At 42.4% G+C, this 20,833-nt stretch overlaps 1 protein-coding gene across 3 annotated transcripts; it reads right to left on the bottom strand.

The window, feature by feature from the left end:
- Window positions 1–4,226: 4,226 nt before the first annotated feature.
- On the bottom strand, window positions 4,227–19,771 carry LOC147623872 (mechanosensitive ion channel protein 5-like). Of its 3 annotated transcripts, XM_086820895.1 has the most exons (5): window positions 19,541–19,771; window positions 19,323–19,381; window positions 19,082–19,123; window positions 18,010–18,904; window positions 4,227–4,519 (listed from the first exon to the last, which is right to left on the bottom strand). In XM_086820895.1, the coding sequence occupies exons 4-5, from the start codon at window positions 18,847–18,849 to the stop codon at window positions 4,409–4,411; spliced, it is 951 nt and encodes a 316-aa protein (XP_086677021.1). In that variant the 5' UTR covers window positions 18,850–18,904; window positions 19,082–19,123; window positions 19,323–19,381; window positions 19,541–19,771; the 3' UTR covers window positions 4,227–4,408. The 3 variants fall into 3 exon arrangements, with proteins under 3 accessions (XP_086677021.1, XP_086677020.1, XP_086677022.1); XM_086820894.1 differs by lacking the exon at window positions 19,082–19,123; XM_086820896.1 differs by lacking the exons at window positions 19,082–19,123; window positions 19,323–19,381.
- Window positions 19,772–20,833: the final 1,062 nt, after the last annotated feature.

Raw genomic sequence — 20,833 nt, 5'->3', positions numbered from 1 at the left:
TCATTAGGTTTAGATCTTTATGGTGGCTGACATTCCAAAAACAACCTTCAAGATTGAACATAGCCACTTACGAGTTTGTGGTGATGCCATTCAGCGTCACCAATGCACTGACGACATTTAACTTTGTGGAGCTTATAGAAAAGTGAGTGTTCATCTTTTTAGATGATACACTCATCTTTTCTACTATTCCACAAGCACGATGCTCAAAAGGTCTTGTAACTTTTGCGAGATAATGCACTCTATATCAATGCAAAAAAGAGTGAATTTGGAGTGGAATAAATTCATTATCTAGGATATGTTATTAGTGCAAAACGGGATTAGCCTCGACTAAAAGGTAAGGGAAATTATTGAATGGGATGCTCCCAAAAACGCTTGAGAGATCCACTCTTTTGTAGGTCACTTCCAAGCATACAATTTACATATGGACAAGTTTTCCAACCTTGCAGCACCTCTTTCATAGATCTGTTCAAGGGCATGAAGATGTGTTGAGGGAAGGTGTGTCAGTCTCATGGGCAAAGCACTTGAGGCATTTCATGCAATGAAGAAAGATGCCTCCGAGTCTCCATTCTCAAATTGAATTCATGGGATGATCCTTTCAAGCTGATTACCGATGCCAACAACTTAGTCATAGGAGCTGCCCTCGAACAAGAAGGGCACCCAGTGGCTTATTACAACTGAAAATTAAATTACGCAGAAAAGAATTATTACGTGTACAACAAGGAGTCATTGGCGGTGATGACAACTCTTAAGCATTTTCAACATCTCCTTAAATGAGAGAGATTTCACAATTAAGGTAGATCATCAGGCACTTAAATGGTTGCAAAAACAACAATGGAATGACAGACAAGCCAAATGGAGTTAGATCTTCCAATAGTTTGGAGGTATGATTGAATGCATTCCTGGCTTGAATAGCCCCATTGCCGATGCTCTGAGTCATAAAGGCACAATTCAAATTTTGCAAGAGTCCACTGAGCTTGAAATGCAAGAAAAAGATCTTGATAGTATGAAGGCACAATACGATGATTCTTTGGAATTCAAGCTCGTATAGATTGGCCCTGTAGTCAGAACCTACATAGCAAGCATCTTAGGGGCATATACACATGGGTCAGCCTATGGGACAGTCCATAAGGCACCCCATCATAGGGGCTACCTTGCATAGGGCTCTTTACACCCTATGCCACCTCACACCAGCAGAACCAGTATATTCAACATGATGGCCAGCCACAAGTATTATTCATTGAAGCAAGATCACAACATTACTTGTTGTCTACCATAACTTGCTTATAGGCTATAATCGGCTAGCAAAGGGATATACACCAACAATCAGGTATCCTCAAACAGTCGGCCAGCATAAAGGGGATAACATGATAAAGTGCGCAACATTTCATGCTATAAACTAGCCTTTTTTTGTCCCATAAAATAGGCCAATAGTTCTACTCATGTGAACCAACCAATAACTACAATCTATATAAATACAAACGTATCAGCCATAGCATAAATCATCATTCATAAAACCAGTCTGTAACATTACAAGAGCAGTTATGTGTGCCTAGAGCCTCTGGCTTTTTGAGCATACATTCAATATTCAGCACCTTATTGTGCTACAGTCCCAAGGCCTCCATGAAGAGCATTCTTTAGCATTTACCCAGCATATGTGCATCCCTCAATTTTGGGTTTGCATAGTGGTCATCGAAGAGTTATTCAAAGGAGCTTGGATAGCATATGGTTTAGCCTGTGTTCGGTCTACTTTGTCCTTGCGTTTGGCAGACCTCAGTCATCTTTCATACTCATTGTACAAAGTTACTGGGGCCCGTCAATGGGTAATTGGGACCCAATACTGTGTCAACTCTCTCTCTCTCTTCTCTTTTCTCCCAATTAAAGTGGAATTGAATAAACTCACGAGTATAAAAAGGCATCGTTGCGCGTTATGAACGATCAACCTATTGCATGCTACACATTTTCTCTCTACATCTACATGCGATCAATGGGGTGACTTTCTAACAAAGCCTACAACGAAAATAAAACATGATGCTTGCTACAGAAATATTGGCCTTATGTAAAGGTTTACTGCCAGTGCTAAAAGGGGGTGTGTGAAAAGGTTAGTTATGACCTTAGTATAACACAAGTTAAACCTTAAAGTCATTTACAGTAAGACTAGAAGTGAATCGATAGGCACCTCTTGTATTAACAAGCCCATTCAGGCATAGTAATGTCCTTCTTGTTATCTATCTTTCTCTGTGTACAATATGTATGTTTGCACAAGACCTAGAATTTTAGTGAATAAGTAGAGTATTATGAGTTTGCAGATCTCCCTTCAACAAGGCAAGATAGAAAATCCAACACTTCAAAAGGGCCTTCTCTAGGGTTGAGATATTGTCATTATGATCAATTTGGATTTGATATATTGGGCTCTCTCTCAATCAAGGCAACACTGGAGATTATCATTAGCTCGACTTTTCGTGTGAAGAAAATCGTAGACTATGAGCTTCTCTCAAGAGAGTGCTTTATATGGAGGCTAACCCATGGTTCAACCCACATAGATTGGATATTCGTGAATTCTTCAAAGACAATTTTCCATGGGGCAAGAGATGAACTGATCCTCCAAATATTTGTTGAGCACTGTGAAAACTTATCCCATCTTGGCATGAGTGGACTGCTTGCTCTTGGTGGATGTAGACTTAGGGGGGCGTCTCTTCCACTTGCTTATTCATCCACCCTTTGCAAATCATGCATGTAAACACTTTGGTTTCAAGTTGTACATGCTCAATCAATCAATTACTTCCTCCTTATGCCATTGCAAATCAATCTTTTCAACATGTCTTGATGCCTTGGAGTTTGATGTGGCTCATGCCAATTTTGCATACAGCATAAGACTCAGTCTGGGACTGAGGTCAAGGAAACAATAGGTGAGGTGGGCATGGACTTGGCAAGCAAGGGCAAAGTCCTACAAGCCATGACCAAGGAGAGAGAGGATTTGAAACGTTTCACAACCACAACGCATTTGGTCTCAAAATCTTGTAGGTACTTTAGTGCACCATGGCCTCAATACTTCTTCATGTGCTTTGCGATGGTAAGCAGCCTCAATGTTTGCCGTGTTCATGAGTCTTCTTCTTTGGAATTAGTACATGCTCATAGATCTTGATTTGCTAGAATTTTTTTGTCTTCAAAGGTCATCACAGACAAGTCCTCCAAAAGGTCCCACAAGAGGTTGATTTTGTGAACCTAACAACTGTGGCGTTGGTGGGCCTTGAAGTAGAGTTGCCTAGGATGATTATGTAACAATCTCTCAAAATCCAAAAGGCATCCCCTAGAGTATAAAAGCTCTATGTCAAGAAGATGAAGAGTGACAACTTAATAATAACACTACAAAAGGAATCATATCCCTTAAAAAAGGTTATACATGCTTTGCCAATGACGTGTTCATCTTCGATTCTTCTTTGTTCAATTGCTTTTGAGTGAATTTTCATGTTTTCTATGAAGACAATACGATAGGAGATCGAATACCTCTTGATGCCAAAACCAATGAAAGGAAAAGTACAATTTCCTTGAGTGCCTCATAGCAAAACAATAGGGTTCTTCATGACATGAGGTGGATGTATGTCATGTTCAAATTGAAACTAAAACATAAAGAGAGGAGTGTCTAAAACAATTGGATGGATACTACGCAGATTAATATGGTCTCTTCAAAGGATCACAATTCCAAATGCTTATCACCCCATACATGACATTACGTGGAAGCGTATTGGCATGCTTCCTCTTTGAAATTCACATGAACTTTCTCAATGGTTACACAAGATTGGTTACATGAGTTGAGCAATAGTTACAAGAGATTGCTTCAAAAACAGTTTTTTTCAAACTTAAGATTTACCATTTCATATTTGACACCACCTATGTATTCACCAAAACAAAGCACACCACCACATTTAACAAACATACACATACTTAGTGGAGACTTGCTTCGGTAAAGAAAATCTGTATTCAGACCCCAAAAACCCAGTAGATTCAGCATCGATTGCGTCGTAAGATCATATTAGAGATTGGCCAATATAGATGGTGATGTTCATGGTGCATCCTGAAACCAAGAGTACCTAGAAAACTACTTACCCTTGAGTAAAGGGTAAAGGTTTTATTTGCCATCATCATAATGTTCTACAAAAAATATAAAAACAATCAAGGCTAGTATGGGAACCATAAATGGAATCTAATGTTAGTAACCCGACACAAAATTATGGTTGGTTGCAAATGGGTATCCAAAATGAGGTCACACATTATAGAACAACACTAAACATTTGCCTAGGGTGCTTATGAGATACGAAAAAAAAAGTCCATTCAGCCAATAATCCATTCGATCAAAATGTTTGGGCTCAAAGCTACATCAAGCATTAGAATCACTTGTCACGTGAATACCTCAGACTATTATTTCTTGTTGAGCAAGTTGATAACCAATATCGAGCTCTTCTAGTTGTTGCTTCAAATAGAGCAGCAAAGTGCTACGCCTTTCCCATCTCTCACCTCTTTCCTGTGAAAAAATGATGGGAATTTTTGTTGCATGTCCAAAACATATTATCAAGACCATTTTTTTTACTAACAAGCATAATCATCAAGATGTAAGAGAATATTAATCAAAGTAGCAAGCAAGGAACATATACATACATACATATATGTATGTGTATGTGTGTGTGTATATATATATATATACATACACACACACATGTATATATATATGTATACACACACACACACACATATATATATACATACACACACACATGTATATATATACACACACACACACACACACACACACACACACACACACACACACACATATATATATATATATAGAGAGAGAGAGAGGGAGAGAGAGAGAATTATATTAATGCCTACAAAAGGCCAAAATGATATTGACATGCTAGTAGAGCTGCGATGCCAAGCATAAGACACATTCATCTCAACTAAAAGAAATCTAGTTTTATTTTGGGTTTACCAAAATCTTCAATGAAGGCTCTACCCTCACAATAGACTGCCCCACTTGCCTTCTTTTTTGCGAGCTGCTTGAACCTTGGCTAATTTGAGAGAGAGAGAGAGAGAGAGAGAGAGAGAGGAGGAGGAGGAGGAGGAGTTTTTTTAATGTCACAGCCAAGCTAACAGACCATGTATGATCCATATGACAGCACCAAAGTGCAGGGATGGGACTTGAACCCGAAATCTCTTTATTTGGGAGCTGGATGAGAGAGAGAGAGAGAGGTCTTTTGATGTTATAGCCAAGCCAACGGTCCACATATAACTCATACGATGGCACCATAGTGCAAGGAACATGACTTTGACCAAGAATCTAGGAGCCCAATACGTAAACTACCACATCTGCATACAAAAGAAAAGACGCTATTCTCTAGGCTAGTCACAAGCTTTGGCCTCTCATCGTATCAATAACTCATCAATGTGTAGTCCAAAAAGAGTTAGAGAGAGAGGGTACCCTCGTTTGACCCTGATCGTGCTGCTTGCCTCTCTAAATAAGCTCCCTATGCCCAGGCCCAACTATCACTGACTCGTACAATGCCTTGACCCTCCAAATCATGTGTGGTGGAAAATGAAGCTCTTGGAGGCCCTTGAAGAATCGTGCCCTGTATACTGACTCAAAAGCCTTACGGAAATCCACCCAACAGCAATAGAGTCATTTACGTGATCCAGCCACGTCAATGATGGCTCCAAGGGTGAAATTATGGTTACATGCTCCAGGGAGATCACATCCAGTAGCATATGTTTGAACCACTTCAACACTTCTTGATTAAATCCATGCTCAGCATAACGTGCTATCACTATTGTCCATGAAACAATAACTTAGACTCACACCTTGTCAAACACTTCCTATGCATCCACAACTCAGTCACACTTGGCATACATGTGAATCAAAGTATTACCAATCTGATAATGAAATCTTTCATGCTGCAAGCAAACAGGTTAGCCCCTAGAGATATGCCATCAAGTTGCATCCGTCAAGACATCTTAGATCTCAGTGCTATCTCCTTTGACATCCTTTTGGGTGATTTGTTTTCCCGTGTCCATGGCTCCCACACTAGCACAAGTTTGCATGTTGGTCCTCTAAGCTTTGTTTGCCAGAGCCATAGCCATGTATCTCTATGATCCACCATAGCCTCCACTTCATTGTTTTCTACATTTGGTATCTGAGCCAGGTCGATTCTACCTCGAGCTTTAGTGCCCAAATTTTTGTACTTGTTTGTACACATGCGCCACCATCCATACAACAGTCCATACAGGCGCAACAGTCCGTACAGCCTCCATACTCTGTCAGTAGCAGTGAGGCAGCCCAGTCCTATGCACGCATCTCAAGTAGCAACCAACCACGTGCACAAATCAGCACACACGCACCAGTTCACGAGGCAACCTTAGGAAGGTAAAGTCAATTTTGGGCCTTTTCCAATTTCTCCAATTCAACGTAATTAACCTTTATTACTTTGTTGTTTTTCACAATTGAGGGTGCAAATCTAGCATTAAAGTGTCTCTATAGCATGCTAAAACATTATTGATCAAAACCCCCTCGTTTGGAAACCCTAATTCTTTCCTCGGCATTTTCTGTAAGGGATTAGACACTGGCATTGGAAACTCTCCTCTATTAAGACCTTCCCAGTTTCATAGCATATCATAGCTACCCGCATGTTCATTGAAAAATTCAAAGGGAAAAATTTCCACACTTGGCAGACTAAGTTGAAGTTTAGTCTTATGAGGGAGGGCCCTCGGCTTTTCATTGAAGAGAAAGAGAAGATGGCTGAAAATGAAGATGCAACTCAAAAATCATGGAAGCTAAGAGATCAAAGACCCTTTGGCTAGGATTCTCTCATAATTTTATACACCATGTTGTAAATCTCCCAACCCCCAAAGAAGCATAAGAAAAGCTGGACAAGCTTTTTGGGGCTCAGACAAAGAACTCTAAAGTTTCTTTACAGATAGAGTTCCATGGTCTTGTAATGCAACCACATGAGAGCTTTGATGTTCATGTGAATAGGATGAAGTTCTTAATGATCCGGCTTGCAGGTCTTAAAGCTAATGTTGAAGAAGATGTGGCCCTAGCAGTGCTCATAAATTCTATGCCTGAAGAGATTTACGGGCACCTCATCACCACAATGAAAAACTTGTCAAACCTTACCTTGGAAGGAGTCATAACCTCCTTCAAGAAAGAAGAAAGGAAGTTCAGGAACAACGCAGCAACGGAGGGGCCAGCTTCTTCACAAAGAAGAAAACTTTAAAGGTAAAAAGTGTTTGTGGTACGAACAATCATGCAGAGGAGTGCTATGCCAAGACCAATGAGAAGGATTGCTTTCACAAGAGAGCACATGCCAATGTTACACTGGAAGAAGAAACCTACAAGGACAATGCAAACTTTGCTGACTATGAAGACCCATGGGCCTTTTAATGGTCTACTACAAAGAAGATGATGTCACAAATACGGAAGTGTAGGCACAGAAAACCTTATCCCATACAAACATCATGGCATCATACATAGCATCTGACAATATCATCATCATCATACTTTGATACCACAGAAACGCAATATAAAAATCTGCACACGGCACAACACTAGGAGCTGAAGTTGGGCCAGCCTCCCCTCCTCTGAGGTATCTCTATTAACAAGGTGTTCCAGTACAAGAGAAGGGGTGCCAAAGAGTAAACACTCTTCAAACTGGCACCAGATACATCCATAATAATATGAAAACAAATCAAACAATTGCCTGAGTCCTCAAACTCAAGCTTCCAAGAGTTCTTCAGGCACAACCACACTCTAGTACGTGATCACACCCTCTAGCAGTGGTGCTGTCCTGAATAACCAGCCATGAAAACCTTGGCTCTGGCCACCTGAAGGTTCCACCCTTAGAGCCACAAGCTTCACGTAGGTTTAGAAACTGTTTGCCTTCAAATCTCTCGTGAAGAACCCCGCTGAACTGGGCTGAACAGCACTGTTTTCAGCCCACAAACATGCCGTACAGGTCACACCAAAAGATGAGATGGATGCCCTGTTGTTTGCTTTGAATCCCGAGCCTTCAAAGCATGAAAACTCAGCCCAGAAACCTGCTGTACAGCAGTCGACCAGCCCTGTAGAGAGGCCAGAAGTGGTCGCCTGCTTCCAAGGAGAGAGAAGAATCGCCTTTGCCTGTAGCAGCTATGGAGGCAAGCAATCAGCTATGTAGCAGCCCTGCCTGGAGTCGACCAGCCCTCAAGAGCTGTTTTTGCATGCCAAACTGACACCTGTCCCAAGCCCAGGATGTTCCACCGCCAAAAAACAGCAGAAAAGGGGGGCACCTAGCTGATTTTGGCCCTCCCCTCCAAGAATAGCAACTCGTGCAGCTTTCTTGGCTTGTTGGGCTGCCCACCTTGAGTAATGGCCAAGTTTTACTAAAAATTGGTCCTCTTGATGTGAACACTTTAAAAATTGTCCACCCAAACTTAAGTGTATGTGAACACTTTATAATTTGTCCACCCAAATTTAAGTGTATGTGAACACCTAAACTCATAAACCTTAATATAATAAAATATAAGCTGTAAATTGAGTTTGGGGTCACTCACCATCTGCAAAACACATAAGACCACTGCCTTAGTCTCAAACAAGTGTGCACACACGTGTCCACAGGGTTTCCAAGCGTCCTCGAAGCCCATGGACAATCACAAGCAGAAATACCAGGTATTGTCCAAGCAGTCGAGACAAGTCATTCATGCATGTCAACACACACACACATGCTTTATGCATAATATTCTGGATTCCATCTCCCAACTTATTCATCTTGTACCAAACCCTTCTCGGGCACTGCCCATACAGGTATAAAGAATGCTCACCAGGGTGTCCACCCTTTCATGAGACTTCATCAGCATGCCAGGAACTCTCACCAGAGTATCCACCCTTCCACATGTACTGAGTCATGCCAAGAACTCACACCAAGATAGCAATCCTTCCATGGAGCCCTTCCACATGTAACCAATCATGCCAAGGATCTCAATCCTTCCATGGAGTCCTTCCACATGTACTAAACCATGCCTGGAACACACACCAGGGTCTATACCTACCCTTCCATGGTGTTCCTCCACATGTGTATAGTCAGAAATATGACATCGCCCCGGCTTCTAGTTAGTTGTCCGCAACTAAAATGCGGCTAAATAAACCTGTAGATGATCCGGATAATCCTTGAAGTAGTCTTCATCTACCCATTTTGCATCCAGAGCGGAATAGTTCTTAAACTTCACAAGGAACCTGCAGATAAGCCTGGCACCAACAGCTTTCTCTTCCTTATGAAACACAATCTGTTCCGGTTGAAGCACTTCTTCAAGCTCATCAATTTCGGGTTGGTTCTCAATAACCGGCTCAGACCCACATATTTCTTGAGGAGGCTAACATGAAAAGCATTATGTATGCGCCAATGTTCAGGCAAAGTAAGCCTGAAAGCCACCTCATTAATCCGTTCCAATATCTGGAATGGCCCATAGTACCTAGGAGACAGCTGTGGACATTTCCTTCCTTGCCAGGTTGCTTCCGAAGGCGTGCCTTCTCAAACTTGAGAAGCACCCATTCACCCTCTTTGGATCCACTTGTCTGCGATGTTTATCTCCAGCTTTCTTATGCTTTTCCTGAGTTCTCTGTATGGTTGTCCATACCTATGAGAAAGATGTATCCAGATCTCTAACATACTCATTCACAACAAAGATTTCATCCTTCGTTTGAAGGATAGGTGGAAGCACCACCCTGCCATAAACAATCTCAAAGGGTGCTTTCCCAGTCGAGGTGTGCACCGTCTTGTTGTAAACAAACTCCACAAGAGGCAAGTACTTCTCCCAATCTGATTTCCGCTCAGCCACCTAACGTTTGAGCAAATCAAGTACAACTGAATTTGCAATTTCACTCTGCCCATCCGTTTGAGGATGATAAGCTGATGAAAAATTCAACTTTGTGCCCATATTATAAAATAAAGCCCGCCAAAACAAACTTATGGTTCTCGGATCTCAGCCTCCCACAATAGTCTTGGGCATACCATGATGCTTGAAAATCTGGGCCAAGAATATCCTCGCCATGTGCTCAGGCTTAATATTCTTTCGCACAGGAATGAAATGAGCCTTCTTGCTAAACCTGCCATTCCCCTGGTTTTTGGCAAATCCATGATAAAATCCATGGCTATGGACTCCCATGGCGATTAGGCAACGGTTATGCCTGTCAAACTTCACTTTCTGGCAAACCATACATTCACGCACATAAACATCTATGTCTTTGTGCATGTTTGGCCAGAAAAGTACCTCTCCAAAGCCTACATAGTGGCAAGAATTCCTCTATGGGTTGAAATGCCCTACTGTAAATCAGCCCATACAAGCTGAAAATCATCATCGGAATCATATGAATTTCGCATATCGGAAAGATCCTGATGATAGGCAACAGTGACAGAATGAACCTATGGCCTTCTAGAAAGAGCATCTGCCATTACATTCTTTTTACCAGGTGTGTGCAAAATCTAAAATGAAACATAGAGAGGAAATTTTCCCATCTCATATGCTTCTCTGATAATTTAGTTTGCGTCAAAAAGTATCGCAAACTCTGTGATCCGCTTTGACAACAAATTCAGTCCCAAGAAGATAATGCTTCCATACAGTAAGGTCAAATCACTGCCAAAAGCTCTTTTTCATAAACCTGCAAGTGGAGCTCTACATGTTGAAGACGCCTACTCTCAAAAGCTATGGCATGTCCTTCCTAATTCAAAACAGCTCCAATGCTGTCCCCACATGCATCACACTCAACTGAGAAGGGTTATGTAAATCCGGAATAATCAATACCAGTGCTGATATAATACAAGCTTTCAGCTTATGGAAAGCTTCCTTCTCTACATCACTCCACTTAAAGACAGATTTCTTCTTAGTGAGATCATGCAAAGGTGAGGCAATCTCAGAGAAATGTTTGATAAACCTCATGTAGTATGCACATAATCCAAGAAAACTTCTGACTTGGTGGATCAAGTTCAAATCCTGAAGAGCCTGTATTTTGCTTGGATCCATGCGTACCCCATCCTTGGATACAATATGACCAAGATAATAAATCTCAGATAAGAAAAATTCACTCTTCTTACCATTTATGTAGAGCTTATGTTGTCTAAGCTCTTCAAAAACTGTCGCCAAGTGTTCTCTATGTTCTTGCTCATTCTTTGAGAAGACAATGATGTCATCAAAGAATGTGCCAATAAACTTCCAGTGTTTCCTGAATATGTGGTCCATTTGCTTCAATGTGGTGGGGGCATTAGTAAGGCCAAAAGGCACTACCAAAAACTCATACAACCCAAAAGCAGTTCGAAAAGCCGTCTTATGAACATCCTGAGGTGCCACTCATATCTGATCATAGCCACTTTTGAGATCAATGCGACTAAAATAAGCAGCTCCTCCCAGTTTATCCAAAGTATCATCTATGCGTGGAATCGGAAACTTGTTCTTAATCATGATTTTATTCAAGGCACGAAAATCCACACATACATTACGAAACATCCTTCTTCTATACCAATAAAACTGGCGAACAATAGGGAGAAGAGCTAGGGCGTGCTAGCCCTTTCTTAAGAAAGTCATTAACTTGCATCATAAGCTCCTCTTGCTGACTGACACTCATAGCTGTTTCTCATACCGGTAATGTTCCCATTCGTACCGTACGGTTCGTACGATGCGGTACTGTACAATATCGTACAGTACAAGTTTTTTTTTTCTCCCCCCCTCCCCCACCTCGAGAAAAAAAATTCCAAATGCTAAAAAAAATATAGAAATCCTACTTAACGAAGATCCCAAATGCCCGCAATACTTCACAACTTTCGTGTCCACTTAGTATTCCATATGGGGTTGCTAAGAGACCTAAAAAATCTAGCAAGGTAGACTCGTAGTGTACACTTGATTGGTAGGATGAGAGAATCTAGCTACATCATTTGGAGATCCCTGGTATAGGTAGGTTAGACAATCAGATCCTCAAGTTATGTACGAGGGAGAAGATTTAGACACGGCCATTTTGATCTAGAGAGAAGTCCCTATTATGTCGAAGAAACCATCTCTCTTCTATCTAGTTGAGTTGCAGTCTTGTTCATTTATTGCAATGTCCCATTAATTTAAGGCATTGGGATTCTGTAACCAGTCCTATCCGACGCTCCAGTCTTGTGACTAGGTGTGACTTTGTGCCTCTGCCAGTTTGTTGGTTCTTGTTGCTCACCAATCTTGTACATTGGTCCCATAAATCATCTAGAGATTGTCATCATAATCTTGTTCGACTGCTCTTGTATCTTGTAGTGCTTTTGGCGAAATCTTGTAATGGGCATTTCAGCTGTCTAGTGATTTGGGTTTTAGGCTTATCTAGTAATTTTGTCTGGTCTATACAGACATTTTCCCGTCATACTCCATATGTTTCCCTTGCTTGTGATGAAGCAAGTCACTCATCCACTTCAACCTCTCCATCCCTCGCCACTCTTCTACGAACTTCCAGTTCTAGGAGGGCTCTGTTAGTGGTCTCATCCTCACTCATGGCACATTCAAAGCTTGGTGCAAAAGCACGATCCTGCTCGAGGCTAGTTTTGGAGATTGTTTGTGTGGCTTGACATCCCGTAGCTTCCATCATTCCCTTAGCTCCAGATTGAGCTTGTATTAGAGGCTATCTTTGGCTTATACTTCCTTTTCATTGAGGGAGGGTTTGTTGGGAAAATCAGCATAAGAGGAGTTTTGTATAAGTGTATGTGAACTAGGCCGTAAATAAAGCATGTCCTGTGTGTGAACAACTGCTAAGTGTGCAAGGGTCCTTTGTACATGGGAATACCTCCTTAAGGACTTACGTAAGCAATGATGTGTAAAGGTAACACCTCAATGGACACGCACCTCATCTTGACATGTGGCATAAGTGGTGGCAGCCTATGGCCACACCTTGTAAGGGGGGTCTCTCCTATATAATGGACTATCATTATATGTAAAACAACACTTGCAAAGATGTAGTTTCTCATGTATCTGGCTTTATTAGTTTAGATTTAATCCTTATTAAAGCTTCTCATGTTTTCTTAGCTTTGTGTACTCTTGCCTCCCATTATAGCCCAATCTTGTGCACCAACATTCAAGTCCAAAAATTGGAGCATTACATGTAGCCTATTGGTGAGGGTTTGTGATGGGGAAGGGGGAAATCTTGAGTTCAAATCCATATAGGCTCTCTGGTGGCATCCAAGGTGTTTACGGTCATAATTGTATCGCCTCAAGTGAGACACCAAGCCACCTTTAGGTGGACACTTAAGTAACTACTACAAAAGGATCTACTCGAGGAAAAAAATAACACTTTTGAGGTGGCTGAGACAGAGAAACACCAGATCAGCTGCAATGCTTGAGTTTTTGGAATTGAAAAAATTTTGAGAACCTTCATGTCTTGAGAGTTTAGAATGTATATGTGAGTCTATGATCTCGTTTGGATGCTTTTTGGAATAATAAGAACTTTTACTTTTAGTGTCTGAGAGTGATTTTTGTTGTTTTGTGGGCTGTTTTTGAGCAGTTTAGAATTTAAATTAGAAAAAAGTTTGTATCAGAGACTTGTTGATAATCTAGAGTAGAAAAATTTGCAAAGTAGACCCTGGCCTGACTCGTTTGTTAGTGTGTCCAAATCTGCCCTCCAAACTTGTACACGTTTCATTTATAGCTCATTATTTGCATAGCTTTTCGTGCCACAATTTTGCAGGTGAGTTTTGGGGCTTAAAACGAAGGATTTTGCTCTAAAGGCATCAAGAACAAAAATCTGTAGAATTTAGAGGGCTACAGAAGTTGTCTTGAGGGATTTTTCCCAATTCTTGTTTGGGAGATGCAAGCTCCTGAATAGGGCCATTGGCATTGGTGCTCAAGTGTGAAGTGGAAAGCATATATGGCGAGCTCCCGAGGATTTGGGAGAGATCTAGCATTGAAACATGTTTCTACATAGTCATTTCTAATAAGGAGGAATACAAAGGAGCACACTCCTAAAATCTAGGAGAGTTACTTTTTTTTTTTCAAGAAAGAGACTTCTATTAAGTATGAAAAAGGCATACAACAATCACGGCTATAAGCCGGAAAAAAATAGGATCACCCCAATATGTAAGGTGATTTCAACCACTGAGGAGCATCATAATGCCATAAGGGACCTGTGGGACTAGAGGAAAAGAAAATGTCATGGTTCCACTCCCGCATAAATATAGCGCGCTTAGCTTGCGCGGAACAAGAAGACCCCTAAATACGAGCCCAAGCAGCCACGACACTATGAATGATATCACCTCATATAGTACTACTGCACTGGACCCAAAGATCTGGACACCCTCAATAGCCTTCGTGCATCTAGCTCTCCAGATCAACCATGCTGTAATACTGGCAATAATCTCCCAATTGGTGTCAATCCTCTGTCTGGGCGGTGTATAATCAGAGTGAGGGACATCCTGCAACAAACCATGTTGGGCAATACCTCTACGAATGAAAATAGCAGAGTCTGTACCACTACCCTCGTAAAAAAGATACAGACATTTTTGGACACCCCCTAATGGAAATTATATTCGTGTCATTACATCCGTAAGCTAAGCAAATGGAAAAACTTGTTGAAACTTGAAGCACCTTTGACAGAATGTCTCCGAGTTGAGATATTTTTAGAGATAAAGTTTATGGAGGGAACCATCTCTTAAATTGGAACATGTGACAGAATTGTGGATCATAGTGAGACAAGTAGCCTCACACTTATCACTTCAACTCTCCATTTGTTAGTATAGCTTTTACTTGCCATTCTAGCTCATGAGAGCCCCAAATCTATAGATTGAAGCCCTCTTTCTTCATTTGAGCAGCTCCATTGTTGCAAACTAGCCTCTAACATGTTGGCTGCTTGCATTCTTGTCTACAACACTCTATGGAGAGTCTCTACACTACTTTACTTTCCACTACAAAAGGATACTCTACCTCTCTAGCTTTTCTATGGTGGTGTTCTTGCTATTTCAAGTGTACTTGCTAGTCTACCACTCATACTTGTTGCACCTCAGAGAAAAAGGTTTGCCAGGGATGGATGATGACAGAGGGACTTCGGGACAGGATTGGGATGATGACAGTCATCCAAGAGCAGGTTGGATTCCTGTCATCAAGTTTAGCAGAGGGGGATGTCATGTGCATCACAGATGCCATGGACATTCTCAGGGCTAGATCCAGAAGAAGCAAACAGATAAAGACCATGAACCAGTAGAAGATAGGTAGAACCAGAATGATCAGAGCTTCAGGTGTATCATATGAGGTGAACATGGAGCAGGACAAGTGGGACCATGGAGGGAAGCAGACGGCTGAAGCACATGATCCAGACAAGGGCTGTCGGCTGCAAGAAAGAGGATGTTGGTTGCCAGAATAGCTGTCGGCTGACGTCAGCAGAGTGGACAGCAGCAGGCGCATCAAGAACATGGATGAGATCCAGTCAGGCTGCATTAAAGGGACTTTAATGAACTTGTAACTGGCCGACCAGCAGTCGGCCAGTTCACCATGTATTCCAAGGGGCTATAAATAGCCCCCCTTGCTCAATGTCTTATTCATTCAGCCCACTAGGGGTTTGAGTCATTAGGAGTCCTAGTCTAGGGCAGAATCTTGGGTGTTTTACCACCTTTTCAAGAAGGCAGCCAAGGGCTGCAGATATGTACCCTTTTTGTACCATAGTATATACTGAATTTCCAGCACTTCTCACTCTCTATCTCTACTCTCTCTCTACCTGCGTTTTTGCATCAGATGGTGCGTTTTTGCATCAGAAGGTTTCCAATAGTGTTTAGGGCTGAAAGAAGACTACCCAGAGCTTCCGCATGTTACATGGAGTCCCTTAGAACCCTTTCATACTGGGAAATGTCCAGGCTGGTGACATCCTCTCCAGCTTTTTAAAAGTTGTCCGTAACTTTAAGCTTCAAGCCATATATCCAAGATACCCGGTACACACTGTGGTAGCTCTCCTCCAGAAAGTATGTCCGGAGTCCTCCTCTATGCTCACCGTGTATCACGTAAGCTCAACACACGAGACCCTACATAGCAAACACAACACAAAGAGACGAGACGAGACTGCGAAAGGAACGGAACGCTTGCACTAATTGGAGAACACTTGATACAAGTCTCTCACTGTGCCGTGCACACTCAACAGAGGGCATAGTGAAGAGGACGACACAGCTCCAACACTGATGACAAACACAAAGGTACAAGTGGTATGAGGGAAGAGCATAAGGATGTCCTACAAGGTGAGAGGATGATGTCGAGGATAAGGATGTCCTCTAAGGTGGGACGAGGGCCATATATGCCTGAGATCGGGACGGTGGCATCTCCTATCCTTAGTGGATGCCTTGGATGGCAGCGTACCCTCTAGTGGAATCTCCTATCGCTGGAGATGCGGTGGAGTGTCAGTCAGTGGAGATGCGATGGAGTGTCAGTCGGTGCCGTTGGAGCCTTCAATGCACCTCCTTGTGTGGTGGTGCGCACGTCTCCACTTGATGATCCATGCTTGGTGCCTCTGTTGACTCACCAATCACGCTTTGCGGTTGACACTCCATGTTGTGGTGGACAGTCCATGTGGGCCCCCTTGGTGGAGACAGCCGATGAAGGGGGTTGGGGTGGACAGCCGATGAGGCGGGTGGGGTTGGTTGAGTTAAGCGGCGAAGAGAGGAACAGATGGTGGATGATGAGGGAAAAGAGGGAGGTGGCGGGCAAGCGATGGGGAAGGGGTCCGTGGAGTGGGCACGTCCCTAACAGTCAGGGAGTGGCAAGAGTTGGACAGGCGAGGGGGTGCGGGCCGGCAGACAGCCGTGAAGGGTGCAGGGCGGATGGTCGAGGATAGAGAAGGATGGCGGCGGACAGTCAGATGTAGTCGCGGATAAAGCACAACTCGATGGACTGGGCGGACAGCTGAAGGAGAGGAAGAGAGCAAGACGTCCACCAAGATGGGATGGCTGCCAAGAAGGTAGAGACAAAGGCCGCCAAGATGGGAGGGAGAGGGTCACCAGATGAGTTGATGTAAATAGGATGTCCGTCTACCAAGGTTGACGTAAAAAGGACATCCTGCAGATGGGTGGAAGGAAGAAAAGGACGTCCACCAGAAGAGCATGGGTGCGGATGTCCACCAAGAGTGGATGGTAGAAAGGACGTCCTTCAAGCGGGTTGTAAAAAGGACGCCCACAATGGTGGATGGTAAAAAGGACATCCTGTAATGGGTGAAAAGGACGTCCTCTAGAGGGTTAAAAAGGACGATGTGAAAATGACATCCTTGAATGGGTTAAAAAGGATGTCCTCTAGAGGGTTTTAAAAAAGGACGATGGTAAAAGGACAGCCTTGAATAGGTTAAAAAGAACGTCCTCTAGAGGGGTAAAAAGTTGGCTATTTATGATTGGACTGTTATTTATAGCAACAATAAGCACTATATAAGTGAGTTTTGGGTTATTATTGATTCATTGTGGTCTGGACCTAGACCAAGAGGCTTACTCCTACCATGGACATGGCGGATCACGGGTAGTCTTGCCGAGGGCCCCTGTGGGCAAGCACTAGTGGTATGGGACGCCAGGACTGACTAGGATGGACTCATGGGAGTGGAACCTTAGCCTCTGGCTCGAGGAGGTTTGCGGACATGAACCTACGGTTGGGTGCTGAACTTGCATGCACCCCTTCTATTTGGTTTCTCTAACCTGGTTTGTGCCTGTGTATTAGGTTGAATCCTGGAGGGATCTTACAACTTCTCTGGAGGTGAAGAGCAGACTCAGCCATGATGAAGGCTAGCACTACTAAACACACATGCACGCCTACGTGGTAGTGCGTTGGGCAAATGCACCGCTTTGAGACAGAATGAATTATTAGTATAGACCAACTGGCCACATGAAGACCTGCGTGTCTGCTAATATGGCAGGAAGATATACCTACGTATGCACCACTTGCTCAAGAGTAAATTCTGTACAAAAGCAACCAAGATACGGAAGAGAGAACAAATTCTGAAAAAAACAGCTCATTGCTTACCTTCAAGATCCATCCGGAGATAAGGTGACCACAAAGAATAACTAGAGCGAGGGCCTGCCATCGCCATAGATTGAGACCCAGAAACAACACTCTTTCAAGACTTGGGATCTCGACGCTGCTAACTAAGAGTGCCACGAGGACAAAAAGGCTACACCATTGAATGACAACAAGCCACTTGCTTTCTTTTACCTTCTTCTGACCCAGTACAAACTTCTCATCAAAGGGGTCCAACTCCTCTTCCTTGTTGGGAAACACAGTGCCATTGTGCTTAGAGTTGGACGGAATGTGTGTGAGGCCAGAATCATTCTCAGCTGAAACCGCCTCATCTGCCTCTTCTTTAAACACAGCAGCATTTCTGGAACAGCAATCTGATGTGGTGGTACCCTCTGCCTCTGTGTTTGCAGCAGCCACGGACGCTCGCCTGCGGGCCAGGGAAGAGCTGCAGTATGTTAGATGATTCTTCATGGCAGGTGTTAGAGGTGGTGGATCTTGCAAGCGTGATTTCAAGCGAGCAAAGGTTTGAAGTGGCACTCTCTCCAGCAAAGGGTCTACAGGTGAGTTGGACCCAGTACTATCATCATTACCAGCATCATTGGAGAAATCCATATTGCTCATGCATAAGTCATTCAGTGGGTTATTACTTTCAAACTCTGGTGTTGATGGCAAAGCAAGATTGACAAGACCAGGCATCTTTCTCCTCGAGTATTCTGCACTCACAGCCTTTCTAGTGCCACCTGGATTTGTGTCCACCTCAACTTCCTCCTTTATGCCCAAAAATGTCACAGTTTGACAGGTATTTCCCCCCCTTCTCTCCTCATTTATGCCAGTATGTCCTTTCATGGGAATTTTTATCTGGCATGGTGTATACTTGACCTTGGCATGTCTTCAAGTCACACTGTAGGGAAAAAAAAAAACATTAGAACATAGATTGTGTACTTACACATCAAAGGTATAACCATATCTTTTGCCACACATGCTGTGCTAGGCTTGTGAGACTCTGCCTAATAAGAGTTACTTTCAAACCACCATATGTCATAAAATGAGCCTGATAAGGTCGGCAGCAGGATCTTACCCAAGTGGTTACTAAGACCCACCCTATCAACTTGCCCAACACCTTGATCAAAGAAAAGGAAAGACCAAAAGAGCCCAAAAATCTAGTAAAAATGAGCTTAAAGGAAATTTAAAATTATCTCTAAACAAGTAACACTTTGTTTCATCCGTCAAGAAAACATTTAGATGAATGCATGCATTGGATTTGATTTCCTCGTGCTCATGCTAGCGCCCTGTTATAATATGCTCATGCCATGACCTACCCATGATTTGAGCTCGATGATTCATAGGCGGGATGATAATGCAACCCTGCTCGATAAGCCTACACATAAAAACTCACCATCACATAAAATGCATACAACTCTGAAGCGAGAAGCGTCTGGCAAAACATACATGGGAGTCCAGCAATCCCATGCAACGATGGCTCATAAGTTTTAGAGCTCAATTCTTAATGCTGGGTTTCAGGCGATTAAGGGCTCACCAGAAATGGTTGGAAAAAACAGGTTTTCCCTCTTGGGTATCGTCCCGCGAACACTGAGAATGCATGGGTGCGTCAACTATGCCCTTCTGTAGCAGCAGGTGGGATAAGTATTCATAATCAGGATCAAGTGGTTGGGCTCTCCCAGCCATAGAAGAAGGCGCCATTGGCAGACCTTAGAAGCTAACGTTACGAAGAGCTCCACCAGCAGACGAGAACGATTTGCCTTGTGGAGATTCTCTTATTACCTTTTTTTTTTAAGGAAGGCTTGAAATTAATAAGAAGGCTTGAAATTAATAAGAATCGCATTGAGCAGGTGCGGTTACACACTTGGGCACCCCGCAGCATTTAAAGGGCCTTTACAGACCATCCCCGCCCACTCCTTTCTTGCCATGTGAAAATTTAAGTGTTCTTTATAAGTACCCATGTTAGTAGGGATTCCTAATAGTTTTCCTTCTTTGTGCAAAAGTGAATGGGTACTTCAGGGATTCCTAATAGTTTCCCTTCTTTGTACAAAAGTGATCTAGAAGGGTCAAAAAAGATACAAGTCTTATCAAAAAAGAAAGGAATAGAAAACTCTTAGTCAACAAAAATTGCTTGTCTGCAATCTTGAGGTAGGTTTCACCTTTTTTTATTTGTTTTGTATGCATACTTGGTTGTGTTTGTTTTAGGGTGTTTACTTCATCATATTTATATGAATACGCTACTTTTTTTAAAGACTTCATTATCAAGGAGTAGTTGTCTAAGATGCTTAATAATCAAGGCCTCTCAAGGGCTTTCTCACAAGAAAAAGAGTATAGAAATTCACATTAAAGATGTTTCAAACACATATGCTCACAATCTTGCCATGAACGAGAACTTAGACCTTAACATTTGCTCGAAATGTGTAAGATCATGAAATGGTGGAAGCACTTTCACATGCTTTGAGAAGCTTGCATGATGTGAGTAAGCAATATGCTTTTGAACAGGTAATATTGGATCGTGAAGAAGTGAATTATGCATATGAAACAAAAGGTCAATGGCCTTATAAAGCACATTGGAAAGAATATCTCCATGAAGCTCTATGGAATGTGTGATGGAAATGAATAAGAGAGAATTCATTGCTATTTGTACTCACTTCAAGATGAGGAATGTGTACGGTTAGAATTAAGATGCTTTAAAGGCCATTATTGGAACTGGCAAAAGAAAATTTAGAAAAGCAAAGTTATTTTTGGTTAAAAAATAAACAAGATCTACCATACCAGTCAAGTTTCATTTACAAAATGTGGACCAAGCATAAATGGACAAAAAGTTTGC

Source organism: Cibotium barometz, chromosome 26 (assembly GCF_041138505.1).
Source record: "Cibotium barometz isolate CiBa-2024 chromosome 26, ASM4113850v1, whole genome shotgun sequence".
Taxonomy (NCBI): Eukaryota; Viridiplantae; Streptophyta; class Polypodiopsida; order Cyatheales; family Cibotiaceae; genus Cibotium; species Cibotium barometz.
The sequence above is the reverse complement of the archived record's forward strand: the minus strand, read 5'-3'. Positions and strand labels throughout refer to the sequence as shown.

Coding starts and splice junctions, on each gene's coding strand:
- LOC147623872 (XM_086820895.1), bottom strand. CDS start 18,849: ATGAAAGGACATACTGGCATAAATGAGGAGAGAAGGGGGGGAAATACC. Junction 4,520..18,009: donor TCTCCGGATGGATCTTGAAG/GTAAGCAATGAG, acceptor ATTTTTTCACAG/GAAAGAGGTGAGAGATGGGA.